The sequence below is a fragment of the Lepisosteus platostomus genome, chromosome 9 (assembly GCF_059453375.1).
Source record: "Lepisosteus platostomus isolate fLepPlt1 chromosome 9, fLepPlt1.hap1, whole genome shotgun sequence".
NCBI lineage: Eukaryota > Metazoa > Chordata > Actinopteri > Semionotiformes > Lepisosteidae > Lepisosteus > Lepisosteus platostomus.
The window spans coordinates 61,542,700-61,567,255 of NC_142619.1; the positions used below are offsets into that span (position 1 = coordinate 61,542,700).

Consider the following 24,556-nt stretch of genomic DNA (forward strand, 5'->3'; position numbering starts at 1 on the left):
GTCTTAATAAGAGACACATAGACCACATCATGTATGCGGGGTTTTTTTTTTCATTTTACTCTGATTTAATCGTATGAAAGGGAAAACAAAATCACTATTACAGGAATTCTTCAGCGAATACTGTGCACCCTAATAATGAATTAGAGCAATGCTGTGTCGTATCACTGTAAAATTAAGCCAGCCAACAGAAATAACACTGTTATCTCCTCACCTGTTTTTTTCCCCACACAATACAAAAGGTGACCATTTCGGTCCTAGAATAACGTTATTGTTCAACAGTTTATTAATAAAAATAAGTTAAGACAAAGAAAGCACCAGAAGTAGAAAAGTATTAAAGGTTTTGCATATTGCATATCGGACAACCATACATATTCAGATATTCAGTATTACACAGGAAATAAGTTCACAGGCCCGCGGACGTCTGGACAGCAGGGCTCATGTATGGTTCCCATAGTGCACGTTGGGTTCAGTGGGGGTGGGGGTGACTCTGTCAACAATGCTCTCTTTGAATAATGCCCTAAATTCACAGACCAGATTCATGAGTTCTACTGACCACCATGGGGACCCCAATGACACCCCGATAACCTGCTAATGCATTTTAAGAACAAATGCTGGATGTTTGTAAAGCCGGCGGGTCACAAGTTAAACGAAAACATGGGGGGGGGAACGTTAAAGGAAGATCGTCTTCGAACACACGGCCGCAGGATTATGCCACCGGTCCGTTATTATGGAACAGAGCTGCGTTACATACGCGATCTGGAGAGGCCTTAGAGAACCCTGCAACCTCATTCCGAGTCGAAAGAAAACGCAGCGTTTCGGCTGTGGTGTCTTCTTCAGGTGTGAAGGCTCCACAGCCACAACTTTGCGTTTTCTTCTCTTCTCAGCAGGGAAGAAACCTATTACTTGGTCCTCTGGAGCCTATGCATGCCGACGCAGCTCCCCACCTGGACTCATTCCGAGTCTACGCTTCAGAGAGCGTGGGCTTCAGGCAGGAGCTACTTCCTTCATGTAGTCGTGTGTGCACTCACGGCTCTTCCCCCACACGGTCTCCACCACTAAATAAAAGCTCCCCTTTTCGTGGAAATGTAGCACTTCTCCTGCCTTTGCTTAGAGCTCTTTCAATGGGATACGATGCCCAGACTCCTGCGCGCTGTACAGAATGCCACAAGCCAGAAGTGGCAGAAAGTCACTGTGCTTCCAGTCCTCTAGGAGCACAAGGCTCTCGCCATCATTCCTGTAACAGACTGGCACGGCCTTGGCTTGGCTCTTAAAATAACCCTCTTCCTTTTGGAGAGATAAAACTCCTAAACAAACCCATTTCGGTACAATAGCAAAGGCCAAGGCCTTGAAAACAAAGAAAACAAAAATGAGGAACTGACTAACGGCGCACTGAGACAAAATTAGTTCATGCATCAGCGTCCACCAAAATCTATCATGGTGCACCCTAGCCTTTTAAATCTGCTTTAATTTTTTTCTGCCTTTCCAATAGTCTGAATTTATGTTACCCTTAATGTCAAACACAGTCCTGTATTGTCCAAGTAATACACATTGCTGCCACATTGTTCAAGCTGAACTATACACCTGTCTTTTAGTAACAGTTGAACCTGTGATAGAGCGACTTCTCAATACAGCAGACGTAAGTACTGAACAGAAAAATAACTTTGTTATTATTTTCAAAACAATAACATTTTGCCATCTGTGCAAACATATATAAATGGGTAGGAAAAATGGTGTTCATTAGTGTTTCAGTTCCACATACTTAAAAATGCAGCTGCAGTTAACCCAGAGTACAGTATGTGATGCAGAAAGTAATTGGTCTGGACTCATGCTCTTCATGCACTAATAACTAACTGCCCTGTCAGACTGAGGTCATCTCTGCCTTTTCAGTGTGGCAGAAACAAGTGAATAAGTGAACCCAAAACAGTTTGTTATTATAGAGAAAGCCACGTAAACACGGCCCTCTTTGGAAGTTACTGCGATCTGCATTTCCTCCTCTTCATCCCAGAAGAAGCGGCAGGCGGGCAGGCGGGCGCCTTGTTTCCCAGATGCGATCTGTCACTTCCACGTGGCAGGCCCTGGCCTCATGCTGCTTGCCCTGCCGCCTTTGGATCCCAGAGACTGTCCAGACCGGCTCCTGAGGTCGCGGTCTGCGTTCTCGCTCTGTGCCAGCTCCTCATCATACCTGACACGCAGATTGCAGTCATTAGAGCACGAGAAAGGGTAGCAGAGTTTCAGGCTTCGATAGCTGAACATCTCGGATTATCAAAGATAAATTCCAAAAATGCCTACATAAAGGTAATTTAGCAATGTCAACGTTTAAACTTTTTTTTATCATTCTAAAAAAACCAGGTAAAGTGCCACTCTTACTTAGCAACACTGAAATATTTGCTCTTCCAACAGATTGAAAAGCAATTACGAGCATTGCATTTCCTGAGGCACTCCTCGCTTAATTCTTTTGAAGTTTAAATGTTTAAACTTTTAAAGTTTCACTCTTGGGATTAGAGCATGAGGCATTAATGAGTGTCCACTGATCTGGACAAGGCCTCTCTTCCCAGACCTGTAGAAGCCTTGACCTTTTCTGTGGTGAGAAAACTATGGTGAACCGGCTTAGAGGTCATAAAGGCATTCAGGTCTGGTTTAAAACACACTTTCAACCCTGCAATGGCAAATTCCAGACCTCATGCAACATGCCTGCTTTCCACGTGGGTGCATGTTAGGAGCCAGTAGCAAACAGAAAGAAGCCATTAAGCAGTGTGTTGAGAGGCTCAAAGTGTTGATTTAATCGAGTCGCAGCCGGAGACCAGAAGCACATGGCTGCAAAGGGCTTTCACCTACCACTGCCTCGTGTCTCAGCCTGCCTCCTACACATGATGATAACCAAAACATTCTGACCAACACTTACAACAGTTCGTAGTTTCCAAGAGCTTCCTTCTGCGGACTGCGATTCCACCTGCAGTCTGGGATTTCTCCATTCGGGGTGACGATGTTGAGCGTGTCGTTCATCAGGTTGTACTTCAGGATCCGGTCGTTGGCTGTGCTTGATGTCAGCGAAGGGGAAGCGTTGACCTGCGTTGAGAAAAAGGGCTCTGTCAGACAGAAGAACAGAAGAACCCTGAAGTCCCAGAATGCATCTGCTGCAGCTGTTCTTCTCTGGACAGACTCCAGAGCAGCAATATCTTCTTTATAACGTGGTAACCAAGATAGTACATGATATTTTAAATGAGGCCTTACTAGCGCATTTATTTTATTAAAAAATCCCAAAAAGGCTTTATACTGTACAGTACGTGGTACAAGAGAAGGACTCTCTTCATCCTCCACCAATATGCAGCACCCACCTGCACCAACAGCCCCACACCACAACACAACAGATGAGGTGAAGAAGTGAGAAACTGCTTCACCAATTGAATTAATCTGGGACATAAGTGAGGCCCTATTGTGAAAGTGCAGAGTGGAATTTAGTAAGGAATACACGGTTAACACCCATACTCCTACTGACAGTGCCATGGGATCTTTTTTAAAATTACCAAGTAGGACATAAGTTTAAAATGATACTGAAGGTTGACACCAATAGCAGCATGAATGGCAAATACAGAAGGGAGAGCGCCACCAACTGGTCCACCAGCACTAGCAATAGCAGCAGCTTAGGTTTTCCTTAATACTGACCTGGCGCAGCTTTGCTAAACTTCTGAGATCTGAATGAAACGGGCTACAGGGTGACAGGATTTAAATTAAGGGATGTGATGTTAAAATTGACTGAACTCAGCCCAGGGGAAGGAGACCAGGCTTACTGACATTTACCCAGGCATGTTCTTGAAGCCAACACTCAAGATTATTTAAAGAAACAGCTGAATGAAATCCTTGGATCAATTAACGTCTCGCTACTTAAATGGGTTAGATGGGCTGACTGTCACCTTTCCTGTGTTTTCATTCCTGTGCCCAAATATCTTCAACTAACAGGCTGAATCTTTTTAGTGCAGAACACAGAAGAGTAACAGGGGACCTGATTCCAGTATCCAGAATCCTCAAAGGCACTGACAACCCAGCGGACCTCTTCTGCATCAGACGGGTGACATTTAGAGGAAAGTGCACTTTAAACTAAGTAGAAGGGCCTCCTCTTGTTCCTCCACACAAGAGCTTTCCTGCCGACCATCCAGCCTGAGCTCTGCAGTCACTTCCAGTGCCAGCTCTCCCCAGGCACCATGGCAGCCAGCACTATTTTTCCCCATAAGACTAGTGATTAATGTCTCCGTTTAATCAGATGCCTCCAGCTCTGCATTCATCAGCTCTTTGTCAAACAAGATATTGTTCAGACCTCCTGTCTTTGAGCAAACACACCCCAGCCGCGAAGAGAGTCCTAATAATGAAGCTGGATCCCAAACACAATACCGGAGGGAAGCAGCCTCTTTGTCCAGGGTAGCTTTTAGTTGTAATTTGAAAAGGACCTAAAATACATTGACACGTCCTTGCAAATATATTCAACCCTGGCAGAGTTTTCACCTTTAATTGCTTTAAGGTTTGCACTCATGGTACAGTTTGGAAGTAGCAATTAATATTTTGTACAGTATATACACAACTTACTCCACACAATATGGCAGCAGTATGTTATAGTTCTGCTTCTCATCAGCAGCGACTGGACAGAGTGTCAAGACAGATGGGAACACAGAGAGAGCAAAACACTGACAAAACTTAAAGGAAAACCTGCTTCAGACCTGAAAATGGGATGAGAAAAGGCCAAAGCTACATCAGCGTTAAAAATAATGAAGTAATAATAATGAGGCCACAGTCCTGACTTTAATCCTAATGTGACCTTAATGAGAATCTGTGGGAGAACTTGAAAATTAAAGTCCGTAAGCAATCTCCAAATATCTAGAAACTTACCACACCCTTAGACGTATTCAGCCTGAGCATTCAAGACTTTAATGAAATATCAATTTCATATTATGGTTAGAATTTCATACAATATTCTAAATTACATCTTTCTAGTGCATTGCACAATTTTAACCAAATGTTATTTAATTTAAATTCTACAATTTAACAATATATCCTTACATTTTGTTTCCATTTTGTTTTGCTTCCCCACATTGTTTAAAAACGTAAATAATGCATCAGCATCAACACCTCAGTCTTTTTTGTACACAGCGTCTTCAAGCGCAGTGATTCCCATTGCGTGTCTATAGTTCATGTTTTTGCTACCTGCATGTAATACTGTGCCCTTGTTTACATTAAACACCTCCTGCTAGGTGTTTGCCCACCTGTGTTTGTTTCCTTCAAAGTCTGCTGCCGTGTTTGTTTCATTCAAAGATGGGTTTTAGACTCTACCTCTACAGTCTGGAAGTACACTTCAGAGAACGCCACATTATGAACACAGTTCCCTAATAGTCTCACCTCTGTGTGCCTCACTAGGTTATAATTGAAAAGAGAAGGTTTATACCAGCATTTTCCTGTATCAGCCAAGTTTATTTGTAAGCAGTATGAGTAGTTCAGTTCAGTTTATTGTCAGATGCACAAGTGCAATGAAATGCGTATTTGCATGTGTGCGCCAATACGAAGAATACAAAGCCATTAAGGAAACACCACAAACATAAACACAGAACAGCAGCAGCAACGACAAGGTAAATAACATACATCTTGGAAAAAAACACCAGTGTGAGCCAGTGATAGGGGCAGAGTTCAGTAATCTGGCAGTTTGTGGGAAGAAACCGTCTCTGAATTCGGAAGTTCGTGCCGTTGCGCTCCTATAGCGCTCACCAGAGGGAAGGGGGAAGAAAAGTGAGGAACCAGGATGACTGGTGTCCTTAGCGATACGTCCAGTCTTCCCGAGGCAGCGAGTTGTAAAAAATATCTGAAATAGAGGGGAGCTGTACCCCAGCGATGGACTGGGCTGACCTGATCACTCCCCGTAAAACCTTCCGGTCAGACAACGCATCCAATGAAACGTACTTGTATAGAGCTACACATTCTATTGTAAAAATCAGAATTAAGGTGCTTTATCAAGGTTACAACAACCTCCCAGTGCCCCAGCCATTCCTCCACAGCACCATAATAATTTGAGGAAAGTACCTTGTTCAAGGGGGCAACAGCAACACCCCATGTGACCCAGAGCCCTAACCACTGCCTTCAATTAGCCTGCCATCTTGCTGCACAGCGAACAGGAGACCCTGCTACACACACTCCCTCAGTTTGATGAGGTCAGGTTTGACAGCAGCAGCTGTACAGGTTTTAATGCAAAAACCAACCCTACATACTGTCGGCCCTAACCCTAAACCACTCCTACTCACTGTCAACCAGATACAACGGCTACAACTGAAACTGTACAAACGTTACACGATCACTGCAAAATACAGAAAAATTCTTACATTCCTTGCGTTTTGAAGTGGCAGAAAAGCTTTACTTTAACCATAAGTCAAGAATGGAGCACTTACCTCAATCAGCCAAGGCTTGAGTTTATCATCAATGATGATGTCATAACCGTAACACTCAAAGCAGTGCTTGTCATTGTTCATTACAGGCTGCAGAGGACAAGAGGTAATAAGAACAGGTTATAATCTAGAGGCACATAATAATATCTTAATTATTGAAGATACAGAGCCTTCAAAATGAATATTCTACTGTGAATGCCCAGGATAACAACATAAGACAAGAACACTGCATGTAAGGATTTTTTAGTTATTATTTGGAAGAAGTTTTTTTTTTAACTTTGACTTGTACTTTATTCACATTCGCAAAATATCAAATGCAGAACACAACTTTTAATTGAGCCAATTCCTTAAAAACTGCCTGTGAGATATTCAACAATAGCATAACATGTCATCCCCAAAGGCAATATAATTTGCATGAATAATTTAGACACCCCATACAATTCCTCCCTATTGTATTTTAAATGCCTTTGTACATTCAGATGGATGGTGTACACTACCGAGAAAAGCATTTTGACTCCCCCAAATATCGAAATGTCATAGTATTTCCCATAATAGCCTTCTTGAATTATGTAAATATCAAATAGAGTATACTGTAACCAATACCATGTCTCTTTAAATGAACCGATGTATGAATTAAACAAAAAATGAGTAATTAAGGTACAGGGGGAGTGAAAAAGTAAGTGAACCCCTGTTTCATTTAAGTAATTAGAATGTTTAAATAATGAGGTAGATCTTGGAGGTTGAATATGGAGGCCCCACCTTGCATAAAAATAAAAAATGAATTTCATCTTCACCATACAGGTGTGTGGTATCAAGTCTCATGCCGTGATCTGAGGAAAGGTCTGAAGACCTCAGAAAAAGAGCTAATGACATTCAAAATTATGTTTTACAATGGCCTGCTCAAAGTCCAGACTTAACCCCATCGAGAGGTTGTAAGCAGGACCCGAAGCAAGCAAGGCAGCCCTCAAATGGCACAGACCAGAAGGAGCTCTTTGAGGAGCAACAGGCCAAAATTCCTTAAAACCCGAACGGTGACAGGAGACATTTAGTCATTGCTGCTCAAGGGAGTAACATATGGATACTGACTGTTGCATCACTCGGGGATAAATGTTAAGAGATCACTATGCTGTGCGTCATTTATTTCGTCATGTTAACTTTATCAATTACTAGGACTTATGTTAATACCTCATAACATTTTGGTTTTCAAACATGCGAAATATGTGAAAATCCTAAGGGGTTCACAGCACAGTATGTCTGGTTAAGGTAGGGTATAGTCAGTTGCTCCCGGGCAGGTAAAGAAGTTTGATAAGCACTAACCTTGAATGAAAGAGACTAACAGGAAAATGTGTGCTTACCGCTATAGCCTTGAGCGACTGCATCATTATCCAGTGGATATCATCAAACAGCTTGTCGGTCACCTCCTTACCACGGGTGCTCTCCAGGTAAAGTCGCAAGTTACTGACCGTCCACTTCCCACCGTGAATGTGATTGTAATCGTCCTAAGAGGGAGATCTGACATTCAAAAGCAGAACTCCTTGGCCTCAATGGGGGAACATTACAGTACGTTTGGTAAACACTAAAACTCGGCTTTCAAAGGGAAGAATGTGACGCCGACCATCAAGCATGCTCAGGGCCTGGACAGCTTAATCACTGACGCAGCTGTGAGTCCAGCGTTGGATCAGGAGGAGCATCTCGGCCTCAGGCCCGCTCAGGTGAGCGGCAGCCATGAGCCGACACAGCAGAGCTGAGGTGGTCTGCTGCCCTACAGTGACCACTGGTGTCATGAGGTGTGAAAGACAAAGCAGTGCTCAATTCCGAGCTCCCCCGTGTCTGCAGCACCCTCCCCCTCCTCTGCGAAGAAGCTCATCGTCACTCCTGACACACCCCTCTCTCTCGTCCTCAACATGTTTCTCCTTCGGCACCTCCCCCAAGCTTCTTATTGAACAACACCTGCAGAGTTTGCCCTTCCTTACCAAATCCACTGTCCTGCCTGGGATACTGGAACTGCCTCCTGCCTGGCACCCCTGCTGACCCATCCAGAGCTGCTTATCTTGTCTTTTCTCACTTTGTTTCTTTTACTCCAGTTCCTCCACTGGTTCCTTACTGCCGTGTGCATCAGATCGAAAACACTACTCCTCACCTCCCTGTCTCAGACAATCTGTTCTTACCTGCCTTCAATCTCGTATCTCTCCCTACAGTCCCTCCCACCTTCTCCACTCCTGCTCATTCTCCACTCTTGCTCACTTGTGGGTGAAATACCCACAGAAATCGGAACCTCTCGCTATGGGCAGTATGGACAGTACTGCACCCATTCAAGACATCAAACATCTAAAAGGTTGCAAATTAGAGGCCATTCAGCCTGACAAGTTCTTTTGGTTCCATATCTTTATAGTCCTATAGTCAGTGTCGAGTCGCATAGTGTCAGTGAAATGTTTAATCTTCATGTTTAGATGTTTCAAGAGCCCTACTTGTCTGTGCAGACACCTGAGACCTCTCAGGACCAAACTGCATGCTTTGTTAACTCTTACAGCACATTATTCTTGACTAATCATATTCACGTTTTAATCTGAAAGTGATATTCACTTGATGCACTAATTCACTGTAAACATACAAACTGGGTGGCTACATTACTGGACACACGCAACCCGTACATGCTGCTATTTTTATGGTATTTAATACATAATTATTATATATTATATAATATTATACGTATTTGCTTTTGTGTGGCACTTGCTTTACACTGTTGTAGCTGTACTGGCTAGTACCCATAACTAGTGCAAAGCTTTATAAATGCTACTCCTGCTCAACCTGGAGGAGCACAGTCCAGTTTGCCCTCACATACATAACAATATCCTCAGCTACACACACGAGGCAGATTTCTTTATCTGCTCATTTCCTCTTCTCTCCCTGTTGCAACTTACCCCATGTTTCTGTATTGCTACATTCGTGAGGTGCACAAACATATTGTCCAGCTCACTGGTGCTTGGAGTATACTTCACAGTACAGAATCGGCAAAATCCCAGTTTATACCTAAAACGGAAAACAAATTAAATGTATAACTTCTTTCATGGATAAATCTGTTGGTTTTAAAATATCACACTGTCCAATAAATACAGTACCACGTGTAACGCATACGGCCACCATTGCAGGTTGTGCGAGGCGGCTTACCAGCGCGGTGACGTCACCACCCTTCCCTGTGAACAGCTGGGACTGCAGCCGTCGGCCTGACGGGAGATTTCCCTTTAGCTCAACTGGCTGGGTCCCTGTTGAGTGACGCCGGAGACCCGGGTTCGAGTCCCCGACAGTGGGGGGCCGACCTGAGGCGGCAGCGGTGAGGGCGCATACCCACGTGAACCCCGAAGCGCTACAACCACGCAGAACTCTTCATGGTCCCACACACATATCGGTAAGGTGGTAAAACAAAATTGATGAGTTTTCAGGGATGTTGTTCAGTTGAGCTAATAAACTGAACAATCGCTGTCTCTGTGTGACTGTTTCTGTGTTCACTTTCGTTAAGACAATGGCTGTGCAGGATGTGGGCAAACAAGCTGTACTTGCAGTCATTCGAAACCAGGAGTCAGGAGTCTCCACATCCAGAACTTGAGGCTTCCAGTTCTCTTAAAATCAAGCACAGATTCAGACTTGACAAGAAGCACTGTAGTGGTCAAATTAAGCCTTAACTTACCCTCACAGACATGAAGCTTTATAGAATTTAAAATTGTATTTTATTTAATTGACCTAAAAACCCCTCCTGTTAGCAGGACTCAACTTCCAGGATTGGAGACTCTTGGTCTAAAGACAGATCTCTCCTGTGGTTTAACACCAGTGTTTATGTCTCGTCTGGAGGACAGACGAAGGTCTCCCCGAGATGCCAGCAGACACTGGGATCCCATGTTTTCATTAGCGGAACAGGATACAGACAGATTTAAGGTCATCTCCAGCAATCAAGGCAAGGACATTCACCAGATCAAGTCTTCAGATGCCCCCAAAATACTCACACCGCAAAAATCAATAGGAATTCAGGTAAATAAAATTCTCTAGTCAAATTATTTGAGAGTTCTAACTGAACGATTTCATTGAGATATCTGTTATTACTGATAACCCCGTGACAGCATAAAACCAGAGTAGATTAAATTATGAGATTTTTCATAAATTACTGGTTTTTACCAAAGAAAATCTGGTTTCATGTGGGATTTGATGGAGGAGCAGGGGAGGCTCTGCTGAAAGGCGAGGTGAAGAAGCTATGAACAGCCAGGCTTCATCCAACCAACAGCTGGAAACGGGTCAGGATGAGAGACCTGGGCGAGGGTCCATACTGTCCCCTAACTGTGTGGTCAATAAAGAGGCTCTGGAGTGAGCTTGCTGACAGCAAACTGATCAGTGCATTTAGTGTTGATAATTTTCTATCAGCTGCACAGTAGGCAATATGCACTATCACTAGTTTGTGCTCATCCTGCAACACTGTACCGTCTCCAGCCCTGGCCCTGGAGAGCCCCAGTCCAACAGGTTTAAATCATCAGCTCCTAAGGGCCTGGAACGATTTAACTGTGATCAGTTCAGCACGGTGGTGTGTCCAGTCAAGGAAATCAGAGATCATTTGCAATAAACATCCAAAGATCCCTCGCCCCTCTGGGACCAGTGCCCCCTTCACTGGGACGTTGCTGGTTTAACCGACCCATTGCTTGGACACGTGTTCTTCGTCTTCCTAACTTGTACAGAAGAGCACCATTGCAGTTCTGCAGTTCTGAGTGTTTAGGCACAGACAGTCAAGTCTGCCGCTCCGGGTGGCAGGGGCCAGCATCGCTCCCTCGCAATACTCACATGTAGCACTTCAGGGGGCGGTAGGTGGTCACCAGCACATACAGGCGCAGGTCGAATTTCTTCCCACCGATGAGCAGGGGGTTGTCGATGTAGAGAGAGATGACATACGCCTCCTTGCCACTAGATGGCGCCACAAACCTAAAAGCAGAAAAGGCAGCCGCCTAAGAAGAGAGATCTTCCCCGGCTCACATCCCAGAGATGAGGAGGCCACACCTTCCAGGCACAGCGGGACATATATGGGCACTAGCACGGGCCTTATCAATATTTATCAACAAACACGGGCAGAGCACCTTAAACCCCCCCCCGCAGGACTCGCACCCTACTGGGACACGTCACTGCCCTGCAGCGTAACAAAGTAACCAACGGTAAGGCCCAGGAAACGGTAGTTCAGCGGGTTAATGCCATATCATTCCGAGAACCAAGAGCACAAAATCCCCCCCACCCCTCATGTACAGGTTTCGATCACCCCAGGCAGTCTTGTCTAGAGCGCAGGGCTGCCTGGCTGGCGTCGAGCTGGACTCTGCAGCTGTAACTGCAGGCGCTGCACGCATGAGCAGGACTCCTTCCCCTGTTCCGCCACGGCGGTGCTGCGCTGGAGGACAGAGCTCTACTGCCAATCCCCGGCCCCACGCCCATCTCCTCACATCTGACACCATCGGGTTTTTCCCCCTCTCGTGACATTAAAGCATCGTTTATACAGTAAAACCACACGTGGACGGTAGGAATGTAGGCATTGCCCCCAGTGTGTTCCGCTCCCCCCACCCCCCCAGAGTTATGGACTGTCCCACTGCCCCCCTGACCTGGAGCTGCAGCTTCTCCTCCCCACTGTACCCCATATTGAGGGGGTCCCCCTTAATGCTTGCCTGCTTTGCACAGTGTAGAGCATTATGGAAGACTGTACTCCTCCTTCCTCTCCACCTGCCCTCTCTCTCCTTATCTCTCCCTGGCAAATAGCACCTTCCTCTGTAACTAAAAGGGCAATAAACCCTCTGCCTCTGTGAAGCTGCAGACCTGCCTCCTGCCTCTCCACAGAACCACGTTTGGACAGTACGACACCCTCCCCGACAGCAACATCATCCGATAGACACTATTAAAAAACTGACACACAGTTTCTCCTTTCTACTTTTCTGTGTGGAATTAGCCTTTGCTTGCTCCCTTGCAACCAACACACACCAGCACTGAAGCTCTCAGATTAACAAAAGTCTCTTCTCAGTTCAGCAATGCCTGGCAGGAAAGGTGAAGAAGCACTGAAGGAACAGCCCCACGTCTCCACAGTTCTCAGCTAAACCCCAAGTGTAAAATTTTAAAAAAGCTTTCATTTTCAATTAATCAAAGCCAGGAATCTTAGCTCTTATGAATGTTAACAGTAATGAAGCTGCCAGTCTGAACTGAGGTTGGTGTCTAGCTACCTGACAGCAGACATTACCCCCAGCTCCTCTGAAGGTTTCCTAGCTGCGCAGTATTTAGGCTTCCAAAATAGCCCGAGCAATGTCATTCACACCCGAAATTAACTTGCTTGCGAAAGATAACGAAAAGGGGATGTTATACACAGGAAAAGGCCTTTAAAAATATCAGTTAAAATATTTTGCTTAACCTCAACCCTTTCCTTCCTGGAATTTGTCAAAAAAAAATAACAGTCCCAAACAAAAACCAGTCCAGCACCACTAACAGGTTGGGTGCCCAGCTGATCAACACATTCTGTTATGTTTCAGTACAGCCTTCTAGTCTACAAACTAGTGTAGATCTTGGATGTACACATAATCAAGCCTAGCTTGACAATATAGCTGCTCAGAGCTTTATGAATCTTGCTGGTTACGCAATAAAATCTGTGGTTCTCAAACCTGTGCCTGTTGGTTGTTGTTCCAGTGCTAACTGATGCCAGTGATTGCTTAGCTGTTTGGTTTAGGCTTTTTTATTGGACTCAAACCTTAGTTTGATAAATGCCTCAAAACAGAGGATCCCAGCCTTGCTCCTGGGTCACCCCTGCGTCTTTCGGTTTTGGTCCAGACAAGTTCTGAATCACAGGCTACTTTATTTCAATTTTCTATTTAAGGAACCCCCAGTTCACGAGCCAGTTTCAGGCCTGCCCTCATACAGGTGTGCTAGGGGAAATACAACGGACTAGACTTGAGCTGAATGAAAAACACATGAAAAAACAGGAACACAGAGCCGGAGATGATGGATACATTGTTATCCCCATCTGTGTCTGTTCATCCACTGATCACATATTAACAGCTGTTGAGTCAGAAATAAGGCAGCAAATTCATAATTAGCAAGCTCAGAAGAGTTTCAAGTAGGGAGCTACGTCAGCATGCACAGGCTACAAAGGAACAAGTAAAGGTTTATTCCCTGCTGAAAAGAGAAGAAAGGAATAAACCTTTACTTGTTCCTTTGTAGCTCAGGAGAGACTGGAAGTTCTGTGCGCTGAAGATGTTGGAAATGTTGGAAAAGATGTTGTTGCACTTTTACTAGGGTATTTGAAATTAAGGACTGAGTACAGAAAAAACTCTAAACCGGTGATCACATCAAGTACAGGCACCGATCAACACTGGTGATGAAAGGCCCAGTCAGAGCGAAAACCAGCAGATGCGGGGCTAAACCAGGATTCGGATTGAGAACCACTGCACTGCATAATCAGGAAGATGGCTGCAGCGAAACTGTGGAACGGAATGGATTGGAAACTTAACTTAATTAAGCTCATTAGCCCAGCAGTAGACAAAACACCTTTAGTTTTTAGTTTTGATTTACGTGAGGCACTGCAAAAGCCTGTTTGAGTCAAACTGGCACCAGTTCGTACTCATTTTCAGATGCAGAAGCCGTGCCAGCAGGGGTGCCTGAGGCATGGAGGCTTACCTGGGGAAGCACTCTCTCCCCATCTGTGTGTCTGTGTGTCGCAGGGAGAGCAAATTCCTAAGGCAAGAAATTGTATATGGCTAATAAAGTGATCTTATCTTATCTTTCTGTGTTCTTAACTTTTGTAGAGTAAAATAAGAATAAATAGATGCAAAACAACTAAGTAAAACAAAGTGGTAAATTGTGTTGAGGCCACTGGCTTTTTTGCCGTGGTTGATAAGGCTATGACCACATGTGGACTGAGAGGTGGTTTAGGGTGGAATTTAAAGATCTACTGTAAGACTATTTTAATTAACCTGCTTAAAATAAAATCAAGAATTAACAGCATCCTAATATACATACTTTAAACCACATACACTTTGCAATATGTAAATCACCAAGTTTTAGAAAAGGTGAAATTCCCCTTGCTTTTACAAAAAACTTCAGTTCTTTCACTCCTTTCACTACTTTAGGTTAAAGTTCCGAAACTCCAGTTCTCCAACAAGAACAAGTCGACATGGAAGTTCTGGCCACTTGCAGAGCGAAGGACAGCCGTTTTCCCTGGTGTCTGCACGAGCTCAGTGCAGGGTCCTGGGCGTGGCTCACCAGCACACAGTGTAATCTAGACGCCGCCGATTTCCACAGACGGGGACCTTGTCTTCTGCTGTGCAGTAGCTGAACAAAGGTTGGCCAGGTGCGAAAGAGACAAACACAATGCAAATAGGCTGGAGGCTACCCAGCGATTACAGCTCGAGCGCACGTTCAGGTTTCCAGTTTCCACCTGCGGTTCAGACACTATCAGCTGATGTCATCCCACATCAGCAGACACCAGTGGCCTTACATAACCCTCCACACAAACACTCTACCTTCTACCACCACTGAGAAGCTACAAGGGTGCATCCAAACCTATTGCAGCTGCCGGTATTCTCCGATATGGCGTTTTCTCTCCCGCACCAAGGCTGTTCTATACCACACCCTCTTTACTGGACTTCTGTCTGCACCAAGAGGCTGCAGATGGTCCAAAACCACAGACCTCCGAGTGGAAACAAGTGGACCAAACACCCTCTGCAGTGTGCTGGTTCTGCTGACTTCCAGCTGTAGTGATCTGGACCTGCCTCCAATGCCCAAGGGATTAAATGCAGCTGTAACACCAGCAGTCTAGCTCTTGCAGTTACGGTAGAGAGAGGCCTCTAGCCTATACAGACACTGAAGGCACAGCTATTGCCTCTGTCCTTCCTTTATTCTTACTTCAATTCAATACTTTATTGCCATAAACATTAGTTGCATCAAATTCGGTTCGGTGAGTTCATACAATTAAAGACATACAATACAATTATACAACATACTTCTTGAACAAGTGGCAACAATTTTTACATAACCACCTCGTTCTCTAACTACTGATTTCAGAGTTAAACTATTGAGATTTCAGAGCTGTAATCTTGTTTTGCATTGCATTGTTTCTTGTAAAACGTTGGCCTATAAACATTTTCTTTGTCTCTGGTTAATCATTTTCCCAGACTGTAACTCTGAAATCTAACTATACTTTGTCTGTCACCGGTAAATGTTCTGTTGTACTTTTTACAACTGCTTCTAGCAAAGCACTTTGAAGTGGCTTTTGCTACCAAAAAGCTATTCTAAAAATAAAAATCGATTGATTGACATCAATAATCAGAAACACTTTGAACTCGAACAGGTAAAAATGTATTGTCAAAAATGTCATGAAATGTATTGTTTTTGAATTTACCAGGACTCAGTTCCTAGCACGGAACATACAGTGCCTACAGAAAGTTAATACCACATTCCAAACTCACATATTTTGTGGCCTAATAGCTTGAAATCAAGACACGTTAAATCAGAATTTATTTTATTTAAGCGTTGTAACAGAACCTCTAAGTGAAAAACAAGTGTTCCAACATTCGGGAAAGTAATTACAAATAAAAACCTAGAAAATGGGTTAGATAAGTGTCCACACCCCTCAGGAACAGCAATTGTAAATTAGCTCTGGTGGAACCAATTGCCTTTCAAATCACACAACGAGCTAATAAGTCTCCACCTGTGTTCAACTGTAGTGAGTCTGATGATTTCAGAATAAAACCAGCTGTTCCTGTAGGTCTCCTCTGCTGGGTAGTGCTTCTCATAATCGAGAGTCAACTATGGGCAACAAAGAGTTTGGTAAGAAGAAAGCCAATGCTCAAAAAAGCCCACAATGAGTCTTGCTGGAGGTATGAAAAACAACAGTGTGGAGATTGTGAAGCTAAATTTTGCGGCCTGATGAAGCCAGAATAGATGTTTTTGGGCTAAATGCAAAATGTTACATTTGACAAAAACCCAATACAGCCCATCCCCCACAGAACACCAACCCTACTGCAAAGCAAGGTGGAGGCAGTATTCTGTTATGGCGGTGTTTCTCTGCAGCAGTGACCGGGGCACTGGTCAGGACTGTAGGGAAACTGGGCGGAGCAAGGAAGCTGAAAGTGGGAAGGAAGGTCATGCTGAAAGCTGAACTCGACCCCAAGCACACAGCCAAAGCAGCAGAATTGCTAAAGAACACAAAGGTAAATGTCTTCATGTGGCCCAGTCAGACCTAACCTCAAGCCGACTGTAAACCTGTGGAATGGCTTGAAGGCTGCAGGCCATCAACAGTCCACTCTCAATCTGACTAAGCTTGAACAGTTCTGTGAGGAGAAGTGAGCAAACACTTCCAAATCTGGTGAGCTACATTGGTACAGACCTATTCGAACAGAATTGTGGCTACAATTCAAGAAAACAGTACTTCCATCAGGTACTAACTCAGGGATGTGTTCATTTACCAAGACCATTTTTTTAGGTTTACATTTGTAACTAATTTTCAGAATGTCTGAGCATTTGTTTTTCAAGAAGATGGTCACTTTACTAGCCATATACAATTTCTTACATTAGGAATTTGTCTTTTCGCATACTCCAACTTGCTCTCCATGAGACACACAGGCACAGATAGGTAGAGAGAAGCTGGGGGTCAGAGCACAGGGTCAGCCATATTTTTATACAGCGCCCCTGGAGCAGCTGGGGTGAAGGGCCTTGCTCAGGGCCCAACGGAGTAGGATTCCTCAGCCACAGGTGCAGATCCTTAGCCACAGTGCCCCCGCTCCACCCTTTTCATTGGAGGGTTTGTGTTACAATGTGTAAATACAAGAAATAAAGAAATTCTACTTAATGTGTCTTGATTTCAGACTGCCAGGCCACAAAATGTGTAAGAGTGTGTAGACTTTCTACAGGCACTGTTCATGTAAGCCTCAGAACTTGTAGACAATCTGGAGGCGAGCTGCAATGCTCAATGCTGTGTTACTGCCCAGGCACGAGATCGAAAATATCAACTTTAAAAGAAAGGTCACAATCAACATTGAAAAAAAAACAACACTGGATCTGCAAGCCAGGCCAGACACTTACGTGCAGGTCCTGCTGTCCCGTGACCATTTCTTGATCTGGGAAAGCTTGTTGATGAGGAATATGCCCTTTCCCTGGGCTTTCCCACAAGGTTTCATTATCCATGTGCTGGAAGGGTTTTTCCTGAACTCCTCCACAAACAGGTTGTAGTCAGCAGGGAGCATGAAAGTCACCGGTACAAAATCTAGCAAAGGACACAGTGGAGACCAGCAATTGAAAGTCTTGTATGTTTGCTAACTTCACATTGCTACAACCTCACAGTGCTGCATTCTTTAGCAAATATATTATTCTTTTTCCAATGCAACCAGATACAGCATCAAATAAGCGAACAAGCACGTTACAAAAATGTCACGGCCCAGACAAAGTATGGAATGCCATCCCAGTCCCTTCTAAGAACCCGTGCACACAGCTCTCATGAAAGCTTTACAAGAACAGGATGAGGAAGCTATGAGAAAGACTTCTGGTATTTACAGTATGTGCACACATCATTGTCATCTTCAAGCCCAGACAATATTTTGGAGCAATAAAAAGTTGATAAATGAAATTTAGAGTATAGAATTTTAAAAAAGACATGCTATGTTAAACTTTCATAAAATAAAACTGCCTTTTGAATTTTGTGCATCTTGAAGATATTGACCATCTTGATTTAAAAAAAAAGATATCACGGCTTTGGAACCAGTCGAGTGAAGAGCACCCAGACACCTTTGGACTAACAAACTACAAGAACGAAATCTTTTTCATTTTGAACTGAGAAGACTACAGAGGAACCCGATTCATGTATTTCTAATCTTTAAAGGCACTGACAATGGATTTCTTCAGGATCAGCACCCGAACATGAACCCGCAAGACACAAAAAGGGTCACTGGAAAGAAGTTCATTGAAAACTAAGGACAGAAGGTACTTTTTCAATAAAGGCCTGCTGAGTTTTGAAAAAAAAAAAAAGCTACCCAGCTATGTTATCAAAGCCTATGCCCTGGCTTCTTTCAAAAACTGGCTGGATAAGATCCTCAGATTAATTAGCTACTAGCAACCAAACAAGCTAGATAGTAGCTACTAGCAACTAAACACGCTGGATGACCTATATGACCTCCTCTTCAGGTCTTTTGTAATCTTTCTTGTGATTAAGTGTGACTCAGTGTGCCGATCTGGCCCAGGCCTATGCAGCAAAGCCCTTCACCATTTCTGTTAGCTTTCCCCTTGACTGCTGCGCGCACATGGCCTCAGAGAGAACTGGCGTGTGTTTTCCCAGTCTGGGTGTGCTTACCTAAGTAAACATATTTGCCATTTTCGTCCTTTTCAGCGAGAGGGCTTCCTTCCTTTTCCAGCTCCTTCCTGTACCTCTTGATGTTTTTGACCATGAGGTCTTTCCTGGTGAGCTCGTAGTGGTTGGGGAAATGGTTGACGATCTGGTCGTCTGACAGGCGGTAGCCATTGTCCACACTGAAGACATTCCTGATGGTCTGGACGCTCATCCTGGGACAAAAGGGGAAAAGAGAGAGTGGCCCATAATTTACTTTGGGAACCCAGACTAGACTCTTGAGCACTACTACGTTCGTGTTCTAATGTAAAACACCCTGCCAGAGCAGGAGCATCCTCAGCTTCATCATCATCCCCATCATCACGTTCTAACTCGCTCCTGGTTGAGGTCGCGGTGTTAAAGGGCTGCGCAGGGCCGACCAGACTGTCTTTCCCCAGCAACAGCCTCCAGCTCCTCTTGGGGGGGGTCCCCGGCTCTCCCGGGCCAGCTGAGGGACTGGTGACAGACGGTGTGTCCTGCGTCTGCCCAGTGAGCCTCGCATCCGAAACCACCTCAGCTCCCCTCGATCTCGTTTTAAAATTAGTAGAATTTAGGAATGTGCGCAAGAACCGAACGCGAAGAGCATCCGTCTAGTTCTTTGACAAGAGCAGAGAAGAACCATCGGGATGACTCAACAACAGGTCTGGTTCAGCTCTTCACTCCGCGCGGAGGTTAATGGACTCCGTTAACGGACTGTGTCAGAAAGTCACTGGTGCTGATCGTCGGGCCCCACCCCAAGTCTACCAGTGTTGCGTAAGGCAGATTCCTTCCTAGAGAACCCTTCACACCCTCTGTTTAATGAATTCCAATTACTCCCCTCAGAAAGCAGACACAGATCTGCCCGTTTAAAAACGAGCAGGTTTAAGTTCTCGTTTTTGCCTGTGGCCATAACCCCACTCAAGTTCAAGTTTATGTGTTTTGTGTGTGTGTCTTTATGTCTGCAGCTGTAAAACAAATTTCCCTTTGGGGATAATAAACACACTATCTCTTATGACATGTGTAATACCTGTAACTGCCCGAGAAAGTGTTTTTAAATAGCCTTACTCACCTTTTTTGCGATACGTTATTCCTTAAAAAGTACATCATGTAATGCGGATTCAGACACAACATGATGAGACAAGTTCCAGATGACCAAATGGACCATAAACACAAGGCTGTAACATAATGGGGTCAAGTGCTTTCATAGTTCACACCAGGTACAGTCATCCCTGGTCCAGACTGAAACACTGCAATGTGTGCGTGTTATAGCCAATAGCCAAAATCCCCCTTTTTGGATACATTCAGAGTGTTATGACTTAAAAAGCATATTATTTAATGTCGTTTCTGACACCATGAGATAGACAGTACAGTACAGTTCCAGACCACCATCTGTAAACCACAGCTCCTGGTTCCTCATGCAGCTCAGACTGAAAGGCTGCATTGTGTGTGTGTCGCAGTCTCGTGCTGTCAGGTAACTGGCTGACTGAGCTCTGGATTAAGTACTTCATCCTGAAGTGTAGATTAAGTGCAAGGAAAACCAATGTCCACTGATTTCGTAGCTCAGCTTCCACTGAATTCTTGACCTGGGTTAGTAACACTCTGTCTGTGCCGTCCCGCTGTTTTTAGGCCTTCACTGAAATAAATCACCTTGTGCAAGTTTCACTGAAACATTCAATGCATTTAACTCCTTAATTAGAATAATGGCTCCAGTACATCTTCATGTAACACAGACGTTAAATCTTAAACAACAGGATTCACTCCAAACCCAGAAAGTCTTTTTAAATTTCTCTCAGGACTGTTAGTGTTCTTTCAGCACTGGGTTGGGCTGGTCCTCAGCAATAAGAGTGTGGCACATAGTTTCAACTCACAGGCCTTTCCATCCATGCAACATATGCACAAACAGTCCCACATAATTAACTGTAAGCTATTTTAGAGTGGTTCAGAGCTATAGAGAGGCATGTATATTAAAAAGACAGATTCAGTAAAGAACCCCCAACGTCTGAACAATGGATGAGTGTTGGGAATGAGACTTCTTGGCAAAATCTGACAAGTCCGGATTAAATTCATGACCCCTTTTTGATTTGATTTTATTCCGTGAAAGAAGATGAAGCAATCTTTTTGTGTGCATTATTAGCCATCTGTTGTGTTATTACCAATTATATTTCCATATATAACCTTCCATTTATACTCTCATAATTTAAATAGTTCGTTATATAAATACAAATAATATTACTGTAAAGTGAAAGATGAAAGCAAAAATGACTTTGTAATTCTGTATAAATTCCATCTGTAAATCCCTTCATCATCGGATCTCTGTTTGATTAACGCGTTCGTAACTGTGTGCCCACCCCAGGATGCTTCTGAAACCAAGACATAGCAACGAAGGAGACAAAAAAACTGTTCTCAGCATAAACGGAAACCACTTACAAAAAGAGTACTAGAGGCAGTTCTTTACACAAAGGGTTGTGGGAGTCTGGAACAAGCGGCCCAGCTGTATCCTGACTTCCAAACAATCTAGTTCGGCTGAAGCCCCTGCTCTTATTCGCTACCCTTCTTACAGTATGTTGTCATGCTCCAAAATCTAATTAAGGAAATGGCTTGATTTAAAGATTAATGAACATTTCCACTCTCTATAGCGCCAGACATCTGCGATACCCACCAGTAGAAGTTCCAGTCTTCGTTTTCAGACACCTGGACCCATCCCCTTTTCTCGAAGTTGTTGATGAGCACTGATTTCTCGATGTCCGTCACCCACTTCACCTTCCCAGCCATGATGCTCTCCTGGCGGGCGTCTGAAAGGCAGGGCATTGCGACACGGGCGCTTTGCATCACTGCAGGAATGGCTGCCTTTCTCCTTCATCGGACGACTCGACAAGGACAGCCTCTGCGCTTCGTCCCAACACACCGAAACAGAGCAAGATGGAAACCTTCTGTCCCCCCTGCAATCTCCCTCTCAGACAATGTCAAATAACTCTTTATCGCCTGAAGCGCTTGTGGACTGAATTGTGTTGTTGGCGATATTGGTCTGGGGTTTGTATTGTTGAGTTAGACTCAAACAAGCTTCCCTCTGAGGAAATAAGGCTTGAACTGGCAGCAGCCAGCTAGAAAATGAAGTCCGGTTCCCCTCTGCATGGGAACTCGGCTTGCACTCGGGGTCTTGGAGACTCGGGCAGAAATAAATAAAACACACAACAGCGAAGACATGAGTCGAGAGTGCTCTTGAGGAGACGAATAACTTCGTCGATATCAATTTGGTCATTAGAATATGAATAAATATACCAGCAGACCACATGGGTGTGTGTTTTAAAGAGTGAACCAGAGTAAATAAACGGTGAGCCTGTGTCTAATACAACACCAGAAATCATTTAGACGTTTTGTGCAGTTAAGCAGACTGGATCTGACACGAGAACTACTGATAAAAAAGCATGGTTATTACAGAATGCATTCTAGCGACACTGAGACGTCTCCCAGAGCATGCACTGACAGGTGTATAATCGATTAGTTCTGTAAATGCCGTACGTAAAAGACGTTTTGCTATTTCACTCAACGCGGACATGCTGGGCACGGAGCGACCGCTGAACCTGGGCATGTCTGCCCGGCACCTTTCCCAGTCAGGAGCATCAGAGGCTGGACATTACCCGTTCCTCGGCCGTGCAGCTCGCACTACGGAAGACAGGTCACAGGACGCGACAGGACCAGACAGTGTTTACACCCAGCAGAGCGGAGCCTAGCAAGAGCCGACACTTGGGTCCGGGAAGGAGCGTGTCATCTCCAATGCGCCGAGCGGGCCGTCATCCTGTCAGAGCGCAATATTTCATTGCCTCTCGCCGGTGGGTGGGTGGGTGGGTGGGTGGGCACTCCCTGCTGCCACCGGCCCCGGTGCATCCACTTCCGGGGAAGGAGCCTAGCAACCGGGGACGCTCGGCACGACCACGTGCCCCACGTGTCCCGCACGAGCCTCGCGAGTCTGTCATTGGCCAGAAAGTGATATTCACTGATTCGAGTTGTTTATTATTATTATTATTATTATTATTATTATTATTATTATTATTATTATTATTAGGTGTTAAGTATAGCAGGTTTAAGTATAATAAGTAGACGTGGTCCTGGGCACCTAGACAAAAACCTGAGTTGCAACAACTTTTGTGGCACTATTTAATAAAAATACCAGCAGAAACCTTTTTCTTAGGAGACTCAGCTTTTTAAGACAGACAAATACAAATTTCAGCCGTGGAGCCTTCCTCAGGTCACCATTTTAACACTTGTCTGTCAATCATTTAGTGTTTTAGTGCTTTAACATACAGTCTCACTTGTTGGTTCGGCAACACCAATTCTGTTAAATGTGATAGGCTGGAACAATAGTGAAAATAAGCAGCAGAATCACTCAGATTGGCCTAAGTGCCCTCCACAATAAGAGCTGTAAAGAAGGCTGAGAGCATTGTAGAGTGTGTGTCACACCTCCTCCATTGTGAATTTAGACCGCCCCCATCTGAGAGACACCGTCTGTAACTGTAATGGGACCAGGAAATATTCCACTCCCATCTCATGCTCAAGTAAGGTCAAATACCGCTCTAGCCTGCCGAAACACTGCTGTGCTGAGCTCTTTGTAGGGGATGTTTGTTTCTGTTGTAGTGTTGTGTTGGACTCTGCCAGAAAACAAATTTCCCCCAGGGGATGATACAGCTTGCATTGAATTGAAGCAGCACTGCTTTGTGCCTACTGGCTGTTTGTCTGGTTTTCTGCCCTGTTTAACGATCCTGTTATGACACCAGCTCCTGGAGTCTCAGTTACTTCTCCATTTGTGGTGAGCCGGGGTTCTGTGATTCTAGTACCTTCACAGTTGCCTGGTAATGTTGTATTTTCTAAAACCACCTATCTTACACTCCCAGCAATTAGGTATCAGTACTTAACTACCTGATTATTCCTCTTGCTCTTCCCTTTGGGTCTCTGTCGAGCTTTGTTCCCCAGGTCACTCCCTTTAGAAATTTCATTTCTTTCTTCCCCTTCTTCTTCAGCTTTCTTTCTGGCTCCCGGATTTCTCTGTGGCTGCTTGTGCCAAAATGACTGGTGCTCATCCCACTCAAATATAAGGTCACGTCTAGAGAGGTGACCTTTGCCATGGAGCGGTCTGGACGCCGTTTATGACAAGAACAATAGTTCATGATATAGCTGATGGTCGCATCACACTGTAACTCAAATTCCTGACCTGAAGGGCTGAGACCAATGTTCCCTCTCAGCTGTGAGGGTGTGCGCGGACACACAGGTTATGAAATCAGCGCACGGAGGAAATTGAACTGCGCACAAAAAAATAAATTCCCAAAAAGCATGATAATAATAAAACAAACACGGTCGTCAATTGAAAAATGCTAAATTGACCACACGAGACTGGCTGCGAGAGGCCCCGCTTGGCTGTGTGCATTATTATTGCTACTCGATCATCGATATCTCTGCTCTCGTACCTCCCTGCTCCTGCTCGCTCCACACTCAGTCTCTATGACTGGGCTCGCTGAGTCGCTGGTCTTTTGGATCTCTATGCTTCTATGAGAATGACTATATTAACAAAAAGTAATTTCAGGTTTACAATTTTTACACCCACTCTATTTGGTGCGCACAAGTTTTTGTCGCGGGGGGGAACTTTGCACAAATTGAAATTCTTTTGCGCACACGCCGTTAGAAACTCGAGGGCTGAGGCACCGCTGTTGTGCGCTGGAGCACAGGTCCTGCTGGAGCACGGACCAGGTACTGACCAGGCTCACACCTGCTGGGCTCCAGTGGGCTGCCAGTG

At 44.6% G+C, this 24,556-nt stretch overlaps 1 protein-coding gene and 1 long non-coding RNA gene across 3 annotated transcripts; one reads left to right on the forward strand and one right to left on the reverse strand.

The window, feature by feature from the left end:
* Positions 1-41: 41 nt before the first annotated feature.
* Positions 42-23,900, reverse strand: ttll1 (tubulin tyrosine ligase-like family, member 1). 2 transcript variants are annotated; one of them, XM_088646037.1, is made up of 10 exons: positions 23,686-23,900; positions 21,431-21,563; positions 18,760-18,968; positions 17,499-17,679; positions 11,241-11,378; positions 9,341-9,449; positions 7,775-7,918; positions 6,423-6,509; positions 2,903-3,066; positions 42-2,182 (listed from the first exon to the last, which is right to left on the reverse strand). In XM_088646037.1, the coding sequence occupies exons 2-10, from the start codon at positions 21,541-21,543 to the stop codon at positions 2,056-2,058; spliced, it is 1,272 nt and encodes a 423-aa protein (XP_088502163.1). In that variant the 5' UTR covers positions 21,544-21,563; positions 23,686-23,900; the 3' UTR covers positions 42-2,055. The 2 variants fall into 2 exon arrangements, with proteins under 2 accessions (XP_088502163.1, XP_088502162.1); XM_088646036.1 differs by lacking the exon at positions 23,686-23,900 and adding an exon at positions 22,410-22,670.
* LOC148655406 (uncharacterized) lies at positions 3,060-5,239 on the forward strand. The gene is made up of 2 exons (XR_015941271.1): positions 3,060-3,191; positions 3,973-5,239. It is a non-coding gene; the product is annotated as an uncharacterized LOC148655406 (long non-coding RNA).
* Positions 23,901-24,556: the final 656 nt, after the last annotated feature.

Excerpts from the sequence above, each read along its gene's own strand:
- ttll1 (XM_088646037.1), bottom strand. The coding sequence starts at position 21,543 with ATGGCTGGGAAGGTGAAGTGGGTGACGGACATCGAGAAATCAGTGCTC. Across the intron at positions 18,969-21,430 it reads GAAGACTGGAACTTCTACTG|GATGAGCGTCCAGACCATCA; the intron begins GTGGGTATCGCA and ends CTTTTGTCCCAG. Across the intron at positions 7,919-9,340 it reads TAGCAATACAGAAACATGGG|GACGATTACAATCACATTCA; the intron begins GTAAGTTGCAAC and ends TCTCCCTCTTAG.